The 10,435-nt window shown below is 36.7% G+C and overlaps 5 protein-coding genes across 8 annotated transcripts; 3 read left to right on the plus strand and 2 right to left on the minus strand.

Moving 5' to 3' along the window:
- Window positions 1–4: 4 nt before the first annotated feature.
- Window positions 5–821, minus strand: LOC124197522 (rRNA-processing protein FYV7-like). Its single transcript, XM_046593033.1, has 3 exons — window positions 652–821; window positions 369–525; window positions 5–308 (listed from the first exon to the last, which is right to left on the minus strand). The coding sequence occupies exons 1-3, from the start codon at window positions 743–745 to the stop codon at window positions 65–67; spliced, it is 495 nt and encodes a 164-aa protein (XP_046448989.1). The 5' UTR covers window positions 746–821; the 3' UTR covers window positions 5–64.
- A 124-nt stretch (window positions 822–945) lies between these two features.
- Window positions 946–3,463, plus strand: LOC124197516 (pantetheinase-like). Of its 3 annotated transcripts, none has more exons than XM_046593026.1 (9): window positions 946–1,142; window positions 1,217–1,404; window positions 1,475–1,603; window positions 1,665–1,938; window positions 2,009–2,081; window positions 2,152–2,366; window positions 2,431–2,648; window positions 2,717–2,947; window positions 3,056–3,463. In XM_046593026.1, exons 2-9 carry the CDS (start codon window positions 1,333–1,335, stop codon window positions 3,350–3,352), a joined length of 1,509 nt encoding a protein of 502 aa, XP_046448982.1. In that variant the 5' UTR covers window positions 946–1,142; window positions 1,217–1,332; the 3' UTR covers window positions 3,353–3,463. The 3 variants fall into 3 exon arrangements, with proteins under 3 accessions (XP_046448982.1, XP_046448983.1, XP_046448981.1); XM_046593027.1 differs by having other exon boundaries at window positions 978–1,142; window positions 1,291–1,404; XM_046593025.1 differs by having other exon boundaries at window positions 978–1,404.
- A 172-nt stretch (window positions 3,464–3,635) lies between these two features.
- On the plus strand, window positions 3,636–5,727 carry LOC124197518 (prostaglandin reductase 1-like). 2 transcript variants are annotated; one of them, XM_046593029.1, is made up of 9 exons: window positions 3,636–3,938; window positions 4,045–4,203; window positions 4,270–4,375; window positions 4,454–4,516; window positions 4,581–4,703; window positions 4,769–4,887; window positions 4,950–5,104; window positions 5,172–5,396; window positions 5,462–5,727. In XM_046593029.1, exons 2-9 carry the CDS (start codon window positions 4,086–4,088, stop codon window positions 5,570–5,572), a joined length of 1,020 nt encoding a protein of 339 aa, XP_046448985.1. In that variant the 5' UTR covers window positions 3,636–3,938; window positions 4,045–4,085; the 3' UTR covers window positions 5,573–5,727. The 2 variants fall into 2 exon arrangements, with proteins under 2 accessions (XP_046448985.1, XP_046448986.1); XM_046593030.1 differs by having other exon boundaries at window positions 3,795–3,938; window positions 4,074–4,203.
- A 167-nt stretch (window positions 5,728–5,894) lies between these two features.
- On the plus strand, window positions 5,895–7,857 carry LOC124197520 (autophagy-related protein 101-like). Its single transcript, XM_046593032.1, has 5 exons — window positions 5,895–6,392; window positions 6,772–6,933; window positions 6,999–7,227; window positions 7,301–7,467; window positions 7,529–7,857. Exons 1-5 carry the CDS (start codon window positions 6,363–6,365, stop codon window positions 7,613–7,615), a joined length of 675 nt encoding a protein of 224 aa, XP_046448988.1. The 5' UTR covers window positions 5,895–6,362; the 3' UTR covers window positions 7,616–7,857.
- A 160-nt stretch (window positions 7,858–8,017) lies between these two features.
- LOC124197519 lies at window positions 8,018–10,021 on the minus strand. Its single transcript, XM_046593031.1, has 5 exons — window positions 9,879–10,021; window positions 9,538–9,770; window positions 9,258–9,476; window positions 9,013–9,198; window positions 8,018–8,934 (listed from the first exon to the last, which is right to left on the minus strand). The coding sequence occupies exons 1-5, from the start codon at window positions 9,905–9,907 to the stop codon at window positions 8,642–8,644; spliced, it is 960 nt and encodes a 319-aa protein (XP_046448987.1). The 5' UTR covers window positions 9,908–10,021; the 3' UTR covers window positions 8,018–8,641.
- Between the last annotated feature and the right edge of the window lie 414 nt (window positions 10,022–10,435).

Consider the following 10,435-nt stretch of genomic DNA (forward strand, 5'->3'; position numbering starts at 1 on the left):
AAAGTTTGAAAGAAACTGTGTAATGATATTTCGTAGGCGAGGTTTGGTTCAAGATTTAAGGGGATCAACTGTCATTAGCAACCTGTTTTTGAATTTTCTGAAGAAGAATTTCTATTCTACCCTTCATTACTGGCTGTCCTTTCTTGGTTTTCTGTGTCAGCTTCTTGATTCGTTCTAATCTCATCTGCTTACTCTTAATGATGGCAATCTCTCTTTCCTTAATTTTCTGTTCTCTTTCCTGTCTTGCTTCTTCTTTGAGACCTTGAATGCGCTCGTATTCAAGTTTGGCCCTCTGAAACTCTGACAACCTTCAATAAAAAAAAAACGATAAATATTAAGATGCATATTTTGAAACTAACAGAACTTACCTTTGACGAGGTGGTTCTGAATAACCATTAACATTTCCTTCCTCTGCATTGTACAATTGATATGTGGTTTGAACTGTAGAAGTGGATTCATCTTTCTTCAGCATCTTTCTGTATTTCCTTTTCACGGCTTCTTTTCTTTTGCTCTCCCATTCCGACACTGAAAGAAAAATGTCAGAAGTATGAAACTTGGGTATGTGAAGCACTCCACAATGGAGTTTGACAGCCGTAAACCACATTTGACAAAAATCTTAAGTTGTATAACGACATTTTCAAATTGTTTTACCTCTTTCTTTATGACTGTATTGAGTTTCACGCCACTTCTTTTTATTGAAGTTTCGTTTTCCTTTTCCTTCATGATGTTGTCCTTGTGATTCCATTTTTATTTTGCCACAATGTGCGACTTTAACTGGTGGTGAGTGGTGACTGGTGATGCTGATTCGTCTGCTACATAAAGCCTTCCGTTACTTCTGTTCAGGCCTGTAGGCTAGCACATGTATATTGTTGTGCATACTACTAGCGCACTCAGGCGGTTGGAAAAAAGCTCAAAATTTCAGTTTGACCGGTTTGACTTTCAAGTATTATGACTACAGTTCCATAACAGCACTCACTAAGTCACTATTATCTCTCAATATTTACCATGTTTACTTTAGATGCCAGAAGTACTGAAGAGACATATCCTGGTATGAGATCACTTCAAAACTTTATCACGTGTCATAGTTTAAGGAGTTGTTTGGACTCACGTAAACCCGTGATTCAAACAGATCGCAGCAACAGGTATGTTACATGCACAGTGTACAGCTTACAGCCTCTCGGTCTAGCACATGAATATGATTTTCCCATATCTACAGTATAATCCTGAACCCCTTAACTCAGTTACGTCCTGTATATAACGTACCCTGGATAACCTCACATTGTGTTCTAGTACCGACTGCGTTGAAGTTGCTGAGTTTACGAAAACAAGATCATGAATCGTGGTCTAAACGGGATTTTGCTGTTGTTTTGTTTTGGAGCGTTCACAAAACTGCCGACAGTTCTTGTAACAAATTTATTTATTTTCGTTCAAGAAATTTCATTGCGGTACAAATCAAAAATGTTTTCTAATTAAGGCGCGTCCATACATCGCTGCTGTTGTCGAATATTCTCCGACAGGAAGCGTGTTCAGCCAAACTCCAGCGGAAGTACTTGGTCAAAATTTGAATAATTACAACCAACTTATTGTCGAAGCTGCATCTTTGGTAAGATTTACAAGCTATGTTTTAATGAAATATTAAAATTTCGCCTTGGATTTTATTGCAGGGTGTTGACATCATAGTTTTTCCTGAATACGGAATAACAACATTAACTCTCTCTTCTTTATCGCGATTGGCTGCACGACCATTTCTACAACAGTTTCCATCCATCAATAGTTCTGCTCCGCAATTGTTATGCGATGGGAATGCAACGATTCCTGACCAAGATCTAGTCTTCACAAAGTTGAGTTGCTATGCGCGTCAAAATGCTATCTACGTAGTGATTAACGTTGGCGAAATAGTAGTGTGTTCTGCAGGCCAGAACACCACGGAAAATGGGGGTAAATTAAAATAAAAACAATATTAATTTCATTGCACTTCAGTATTCTAATATTTTTTGGCAATTAAAAGTGTGCCCGGATGATGGAGCATTTCAATACAGTAGCGACGTTGTATTTGATCGAAACGGCGTCTTACTTGCTCGGTAAGTAAACCTTGTATGAAGAGATTTAGAGAAAAGTATCATTTGTTGTATGATTTCTTTTCTTTTGAAGCTATCGGAAAACTCATTTGTTCCTGGAGCCTCTTTTTCAGGTCCCAATTGCTACTGATCTCACTGTTTTCTCCACCGATTTTGGAATCAATTTTGGGATGATGACATGCTTCGATATAATGTTTTACGAACCTGCATTGACTCTCTACTACCAACAAGGAATCAAAGACTTTGTCTTTCCTACCGCCTGGGTAGACGAGCTGCCATTCCTTACCGGTAGGGAAATATTTAAGCTAAAGAATATTTTTCTTCAGTTAATTTCTTAAACGTTATTATGTAGCCATTCAAATGCAAGAGGGATGGACGCGTTTCCTAGGCGGAACTTTGTTAGCTTCTAATTATCATCTTCCAGCCAATGCTCAAATAGGAAGCGGTATATACGATGCTGCTGGTGCAATTAATTACACCTCTAGTCCCGATTCCGGGACACGATTAGTCATCGCCCAGGTCGGAGGCAATGAAAAAAGTACTCTTGCAAATTCAGTCAGCAGTTCTACCGTAATATATATTTATAACATCGTTAAAGTATTTAGAATGTTATGAAGAGTAATATAATATTGTTGAAGGCTCGCTGGATGGAACCGCATGGAATGTTGTACGAAGACCTCACCAACTATTCCAACATGGAGTTAATAACTGGCGAGGCTCAAACCGTTTCTTTGTGCCACGAAGATTTGTGCTGTCATTTAAATTATTCCATTGTTTGCCCCACGGATGAGGTCTGTGATCAGTACCGGTTGTTTAGTTATAGTGGATTCCGGACACTGGGTGGTGGAACGTATACAATCAACATTCAGGTGTGTGGCTAAATCTATTTTTTTTTTAAATAATTAATTCTGATTTTTCTGTGCAAGAAATTTCCGTTTGCTAAATTATCTTTCTTTTCCATCACTTTTAATTTGCAGTTGTGCGGTGTTGTTGCTTGCGTCAATGAAAATGTACAAAGTTGTGCTAAGCCAACAGTAACCCAGATAGCTCAGATAAATGCGCTTGAACTAGCGGGTAATTTTTCATCAGCCCATCAAGTTTATCCTACTTGTATTACCAAGGAATTGCAGCTGTTGCCAGTCGGAAGTCTTCAACTTAACATCTACGATGACGGTGAAGTTGGATTGGTTGCTTCTCGATCCTTATCGGAGACTTTAGCCATTGGTCTTTACGGAAGAGCTTACGACAAAGACATTGATATGGAAAGGGAATGACTTCGCCAATAAAACTGTTATAATGGCTGGGAAAGATGAGATATAACTTTTGGATTGGCAAGCAATCATTGATTTTGTTTTCCGAAATTTTGAAATACATGTAATGCATGTGTACAGCACCTTTTCATAATTCATCATTGTCACTAAAAAAATTAGGATTAAAACAATTGTTTAAAAAAAAATAAACAAATATTTATCTTTTCTGCTTTTAAAAACTAACAATAAATCCAACAAACTGTTGCTGTTTCTGACCACGAATGGCAACACTGAGAATTCACACTCAACACTTTCGAAAGGTGAATTCATAGTGACTTTTTTTGAAAAAAAAAACTGTTATTATTATATAAAAATCTGTAAAATAATGTTAATTCATGGTGACTGTTATGCTTCTACACGATTGTAAAAGATATGAGAATGATAAAAAGAGGCGTCGTTGCATATCCGATAACACAACTTGATTGAATCCGTCGGACGACTCACGACTCTTTTCCCATCCCCATATAAGAGCGTAGTCAAAGTAATTTTTTAAAAAACTTCGCCATTCCAGACATTTCTGGTTCCACTTTCCACATCACTGTTGTAACTTGTAAGTTCTTGTGTTGTGTTCACTTCACAGTATTGAACTCAGCTAGCTAGCAACTTTTAATCTAATCCAATTTAATATCTATTAATTAATTTCTGATTTCTGACAGATACAAATACAATCTGAAAAATCTGACAGAACCAATACAAAATGATTGATATACCAACCAAAGGGAAGAAATTCATTCTTGCACACCATTTTGATGGCTTGCCAAAACTAGAGAATCTAAAACTGGTTGATTTTGACATCCCCGAACTTCAAGCTGGAGGCAAAATTTCTATTCTAAAAATTTAATATTGATATACTTAATTTTTATTTATTCTGCCTTGTATAGAGATCCTAGTTGAAGCACTTTTCTTTAGTGTTGATCCTTACATGAGACCATACAGTGCACGGCTTCTTCAAGAAGGCTCTACTATGATTGGCAGTCAGGTGGCTAAGTATGAACAATTTCATATATTGCAAATTATGTAGTACATTTGACTAATTTTTTTTTTCACTTGACTGTTTTTCTATAGGGTTATTGCCACAAAAAATGGTGAATATCCCTTGGGAACCAGATTAGTTGGCTATTGGGGATGGTGTGTATTATGAACATATAATTAAATAATTGTGATAGTAATATTCATAATTTTTTTTAAATAGGAGCACTCATACTGTTGTTAACCCAAGTAATGTTGCTACTGGAATGATTGGATCTTTCACCCACTTTCCAGAGATTGGGAGCCTATCTCCATCTCTAGGCCTTGGAGCCATTGGAATGCCTGGGTATGCTCACTTTTGTTTGGTTGTCATTTTTGATTACATTATGGCACTTATTTCAAATTTTAAAGGAACACTGCTTATTTTGGGCTTCTGGAAATTTGTCAGCCAAAAGAAGGAGATGTTGTAGTAGTCACGGGAGCGGCTGGCGCAGTGGGCAGTCTAGTGGGACAAATTGCCAAGATCAAAGGTATATCAAAAGTAAATGCATGTTAATTTTTACTATTCAAAGTTTTTTTCTTAATCTAATAGGATGCTACGTTATTGGGTTTGCTGGAAGTGATGACAAAGTAAAATGGCTTGTCGATGAGCTGGGCTTTGACAAGGCCTACAACTATAAAACGGCAGATTGGGATAAAAGTTTGAAGGAAGCTGCCCCAAAAGGAGTAGATTGCTACTTTGATAACGTAAAGCAGAGTACGCTTGTAAATTGTCGCTTTTCACGTTTCAACTGTTTTGCACTAATTTTTTCAGGTTGGAGGTTTGTTGTCCACAACGATTCGTAATCATATGAAGGATTTTGGACGTATTTCTGTCTGCGGATCCATCTCAGCTTATAACGATAAAACACCATCCATGGCTCCAGTTTGCGAACCCGCTTTCGTTTTCAAACAACTGAAAATGGAAGGATTCCTAGTGGGTCGGTGGATGTCCCGTTGGATGGAAGGTTTGTCTCAAATGACAAAATGGATTCAAGAGGTAAAAAAAGCACACAATTTTGTTTAACAAATTGCGCATCTCTCATATTGGTATTTGTTTAACAGGGAAAGATTAAAGTAAGAGAGACGTATACTGAAGGTTTCGAAAACATGCCTCAAGCTTTTATTGATATGCTTAACGGTGTCAATACTGGCAAAGCAATTATCAAGGCCTAAAATAAGAAAGTGTTTCCTTCATACAGCTTTTCTTCTAATTTTGAAATAGTAGGAGCACATCCTTACTTGTTTTGCGTAGAAAGTTTTATTCTAGTCCATTCTATCAAGATGGGTATTGTTATTTGAATTTAAAAATACATTATTTTGTTCCATTAGTTCACGATTTCTGTTGTATTATTCCCTTTGCTTGATCGCGCTTGGTGGTTTCCGCGCTCTGAGTCTTGACATGGTCTGACATTATCCGCATTATCCCTGGTCCGAGTGATTAGATCAGGTATCAAAGTAACTGGATCCGTTATAGTTCAGTTTCAAAAAAGATAAAAAAATGTGTAAACTCGCAATCTAATCTGAGAATATCCGATGTTAAAAAAGAGTCTGTTCGAAATATTCGAAGCGTCCCCAACTCCCCGTCTGTTTTCTCTTTTCCCTGGTCTGATTTTTTTGGAACGAGTTAAATAGGTCAAAATTGGCAAACACGCACTTATCGTCTAGCTCTCTCAGCTGTGTGAAAACAGTGAGAGTAAATAAAACGTCTGCTTTACCAGTTCTTTGTCTTGTAACAACAAAGTTACTTCATTTCCATGAAAGTGAAGATGTTTTAGTCAGTTTCAAATGTAATGTTGTATATGTGTGTTGTGTGATTTGCTTCTCATGTGTGTATACAAACAGTAATTGCCTTCCATTTAACTGCAACATTTATTATATGGGACAGTCATTTGGCAAAGCATACTTATCAAAGTAAGTGAAAGTGTTGCTGAGCCTAAAAACGTCGCAAATTGGCATGTGAACAATGAATGCTAGAACTCAGGTTTTCGAAATGGTAAATATTAATTCTTCTCATTTCTGTAAATTTTTTTACTGAGATTTTTTTTGCTGTTGAGTTCAATTTTTATTTCTACATCTGCATAATAAGATGAGAAAAGAATGTATTGTGGTTATATAATTGTATGAAGGTCAGGGCTCAGTTAACATAATAAGGCCCTTAGTGGTAATAATTTACACCCCAAAAGAATGAAGGATAGATAGGCTACATTAGTTTTACAAGAATTTTGAAATATGTATGCTTTTTTCGCACCTTGTAGAAGTACAAATGTTATGTTGGACTGTTTTTTTCAAAACAATTACAGTTTCTGTTGCTATGCTGGGTGTTCTTACACTAGTTTTAATACTAACATTTATTTTACAATTTCAATTAATAGGCACTTGAAGGGAGGCAGGTGGAAGAAGCTGTTTCAAGTCTATTTCACACCTTGCTATTCCACAGAACTTTGGGAAAGTTCCATTACCAGCAAGATGGGAAATACACTGTAGGAACCGTTGGCTATGAAGATACGGACTGTGACTTTGTTGACCTCACCTATGTAAAGCTACATTCACTTTATTATTGTATTATGTTCTTTTGAGTAATTTTCTTCGTTTCATCAAGGTACGATGTAGTTCTGGTGAAATGCAAAGAATAGTTCACAAAGAAGCGACAGCCTTTAGCGAATGCCTACGATCACAGGAGCGAGAGACCCAAGGTCAAGCAAGATCTGGTCATATATCTTTGACTTTCTATCAAACAAAAAAGGCCAGATGGCCTTTCCCATCCGAAAATATCCCCTGGGAAGTGTGGAACCTACGAATGGAAATTATGACACTTGCTAGCGAAATTGGTATACAGTGCTCAGCTCAACTAATTTACCAAGCATTTGTAAATCACCAGATTAAATATGCGTTTCATTATAGAACGGCAACTATACAGGGAAAAGGTTGGCGAATTGTTGGCAGAAAAGATCCTGTACATCGCCGAATCGATGAACCGTCCTTCTTATGTGCCCAAAATGCCCAACCAACCCGAACTGGATCTCATCTTTGACACAGGTTTTGTTGATATCCAACCCTACTTGTTCAAGGTTAGTATATTATGATTTGGTCTTTGGAGTAGTTAAGAAGGGTAACATTTTCTCTTTGTAGATATCGTACGGGACATCACCAGTTTTGGGAAGTTTCAACATGGGGACTACCGTACGTCGATTACTCAAGGACACCCTCTCTATTTAGAGTTATTAAAACGATAATTAGGTTAAATCAATATATTGTAAAGATTCAAAGATGCACGAGGCCATAGTTCAATTTAACATGTTCCAGCTCACACTTTTTCCCGATTATCCTTGATATATTGTGTAAATCCTCTTATATCTGATGATGTACATGGATGTTCGATTGATTCCGTGAACGTGGCTTTTGTAAAAAGTTGTTCGCCCAACAGTCCCATTAATAACAGAAGGAGAATTTTTATTCGCTTTTCTTCTCCCTCTACCTGATGTTTACTGTGCGGTTTCATGGCTGAAGTCAACGTTAGTCAACACGCGAAAAATAATGTCATGTCATCAAATTTCTAGATTTTCCTGTAGAACCAAAAAGTTTCATGGTGGAATATTATAAACGTGCATATTGCAATGCTATCGAAAAAAAGATCGAAATTTATTGCTAAAGCTACATTACCACTATTTCATCGGACAGCATAGAATAACTTGGTTTGAGATTGAGAAGGGAAAATGTTAAAACCCTACAATTTTGTGCCTTACGATAGGAGGTAGGATTTTGATTAGAAAAAAAAATAGGAAACAAATTGGCAAAATACAGTTGAGTTAAAACATCGAATTGGTTGAAGCCGCGGGGAAAAAAGACTAGAAAAAAATATTGAAAGCCATGGGTAAATCGGGGGTAAATCAAAGCGAAACTTGTTGAAAAGTCGAATACTGTTCGCATGCAATTAAGTCTAAAGTGTTACGTATGTAAACACATTAGGGTCATTATTCAGCAAGTCATTTTTGGATGGAGCGCTTTAAAAAAAGCGAATATAGGGGAGTTTCGGATGGAAGGATTAAAATTGTCACGAGTGGAACGCACACTCGAAAAACAACAACATTCATGAAAGACTTCAAGAAAAATACCACCCAAGGCTACAAAATGAAATTTAAAAAAAGTACTTCGGTCCTGCATAACAAAAAGAAATTATTGTTCGTGCGGGACGAATTCCCACGCACTTTTGTTCCGAGAGATGAATCTGTTCAGATGAGGCACCTAGTGATATCGGTCATTTGAGGCGGGTCGAGAGAATCCATTCATAGACTGATTAGGAGGGGAGTCTTCGCTCATTTGCTGGGAAGCGTTCCATCCCCAACCAGACGACCTGTCATGTTGAGGTTGCATAAATTCTGGACACGTATTACTTCGCCTGTGCGCATTAACAGCTTGTGAGTAATGTGGATTGTAGGGTGGAGGTTGGCTGGCAGCTTCAGAAGAAAGAGAATTTCTCCTATAACGTTCGACCTTATCTTTTGCTTCAAGCACAGCTTTTCGACCCGAAACCGCCCCTAAAAATAAAGGAATTAAATAGATGCATTGTTAATAAGTCATGGTCACAACTGAAAAAATTAATGTTTAATGTTTACCTGTATATTTAATATTTTCTACATTGGCATCATGAACATCAGGCAATGCCAAAGCAACTTCTTTTTGTGCTTCAAAAACATGAATACACTTATGGGCAAGCTCTAGATAGGATTCAGATATTTTGAGCAAGCTTTGCTTCATTCTGATGAGCTTCACTGCTTCATTCTCTTTTGAGCATTCACTCGCTAATGTAAGATAAAGGTATAATGATAAATTGATTAGCGTGGCAGTAAAATATTATTACTTTCTTCCTGGGCCAATTCACAAGCATGAGTTGCTTGTTTCAATTGAGCTTCAACTTCCTGAATTTCAGAAGGTTGCTCTCTTTTGAAAGCTTTTTTATATTCTTTTCTTAATTTGGCTTCTTTTGCTTCTGCCAAAGAGAGTTTTTGCTTGCAGTTATCCACCTGATTTTCACCTTCCAACATCAATTCAAACTGTTGCTTGTAGTCTTTTAAATTATCTAAATAATAAAAAGGCAAATTAGTTTCAGAAAAGTAATATATTAAAAATCTTATACAAACCAGCAAAGTTCTTCTGAGCATCACTCCAAATCATGTTGAGCTCAACAAGTTGGGCTGCTGTTTCTTGTATTGCTCTATTCTCACCTCGGAGAGACCACTTCAGAAGATCTCCAAGTGCAGAAGTTTGAGAACTCTGAAACCACCTAGCAGCAGCTCGCATTTCTTTAATTTCTGATATTACAAGCTGCAAGTCAGTGTGCCCACTCCCAGCTGACCTTATTCTTACACTACTCCTATAAATTTCAAAACATAAATTTCAATTGCAATTAAACAATTCTTAACTGGCAATTTGTTCTGATGATAAAACTATAACTGCTATAAAAAGAATTAACATAAATTACCTACGAAACGCTTTGCTTGCCTTTTCCATTTTTTTCTAATGTTTTGATGAAATAACCGTTGCATTGGCAACCGATTTATAAATAAATTTTTCGTCAAACCTGTCTCCAGCGTTGCCATTTTATGATAGTTGAAATTCTAATCACTAGATGGCAGCACCAATCATTGTCATTAGCTTATTGTGGTTTTGCCTTTTGGTTTTCGGAGGCAAGAGGTTTGTCTTTCAAAGGAGATGATTTAATTCGCCGAAATATCGTGAATTCCATTGTAATTAGGCTATATTAACGATTTTTTTGCATATCTTTTTAAACATCAGTGTGTTAATGTCTGATTCTAGTCAGTCTGTAGAAATTCAATTCTTGCCAAGAGCCATGTGCTCAGAATGTAATGCCTTTTTTGAATTACATCACTTGTTTTAATGTTTATCAGAATCCCAAAGAATTTAGATTCATGTAAAAATGTTAAAACTGCTTATTTCCAATCATCAATGAAAAGTAGATGTTGACAACAATTTCCACCCAAAAAAAAACATTTTTGGTAACTAACAAATGTTATTCTC

This window comes from Daphnia pulex, chromosome 7 (assembly GCF_021134715.1).
Source record: "Daphnia pulex isolate KAP4 chromosome 7, ASM2113471v1".
In the NCBI taxonomy this organism is placed as follows: domain Eukaryota; kingdom Metazoa; phylum Arthropoda; class Branchiopoda; order Diplostraca; family Daphniidae; genus Daphnia; species Daphnia pulex.

Excerpts from the sequence above, each read along its gene's own strand:
- LOC124197522 (XM_046593033.1), bottom strand. The coding sequence starts at position 745 with ATGGAATCACAAGGACAACATCATGAAGGAAAAGGAAAACGAAACTTC. Across the intron at positions 526-651 it reads ATACAGTCATAAAGAAAGAG|TGTCGGAATGGGAGAGCAAA; the intron begins GTAAAACAATTT and ends TTTTTCTTTCAG. Across the intron at positions 309-368 it reads TCAGAACCACCTCGTCAAAG|GTTGTCAGAGTTTCAGAGGG; the intron begins GTAAGTTCTGTT and ends TTTTTATTGAAG.
- LOC124197516 (XM_046593026.1), top strand. The coding sequence starts at position 1,333 with ATGAATCGTGGTCTAAACGGGATTTTGCTGTTGTTTTGTTTTGGAGCG. Across the intron at positions 1,604-1,664 it reads TTGTCGAAGCTGCATCTTTG|GGTGTTGACATCATAGTTTT; the intron begins GTAAGATTTACA and ends ATTTTATTGCAG. Across the intron at positions 1,939-2,008 it reads GAACACCACGGAAAATGGGG|TGTGCCCGGATGATGGAGCA; the intron begins GTAAATTAAAAT and ends GGCAATTAAAAG.
- LOC124197518 (XM_046593029.1), top strand. The coding sequence starts at position 4,086 with ATGATTGATATACCAACCAAAGGGAAGAAATTCATTCTTGCACACCAT. Across the intron at positions 4,517-4,580 it reads TTAGTTGGCTATTGGGGATG|GAGCACTCATACTGTTGTTA; the intron begins GTGTGTATTATG and ends TTTTTTAAATAG. Across the intron at positions 4,704-4,768 it reads GGAGCCATTGGAATGCCTGG|GAACACTGCTTATTTTGGGC; the intron begins GTATGCTCACTT and ends CAAATTTTAAAG.
- LOC124197520 (XM_046593032.1), top strand. The coding sequence starts at position 6,363 with ATGAATGCTAGAACTCAGGTTTTCGAAATG. Across the intron at positions 6,934-6,998 it reads ACTTTGTTGACCTCACCTAT|GTACGATGTAGTTCTGGTGA; the intron begins GTAAAGCTACAT and ends CGTTTCATCAAG. Across the intron at positions 7,228-7,300 it reads GACACTTGCTAGCGAAATTG|AACGGCAACTATACAGGGAA; the intron begins GTATACAGTGCT and ends GTTTCATTATAG.
- LOC124197519 (XM_046593031.1), bottom strand. The coding sequence starts at position 9,907 with ATGGAAAAGGCAAGCAAAGCGTTTCGTAG. Across the intron at positions 9,477-9,537 it reads TGCTCAGAAGAACTTTGCTG|ATAATTTAAAAGACTACAAG; the intron begins GTTTGTATAAGA and ends TTTATTATTTAG. Across the intron at positions 8,935-9,012 it reads AGAAAATATTAAATATACAG|GGGCGGTTTCGGGTCGAAAA; the intron begins GTAAACATTAAA and ends CTTTATTTTTAG.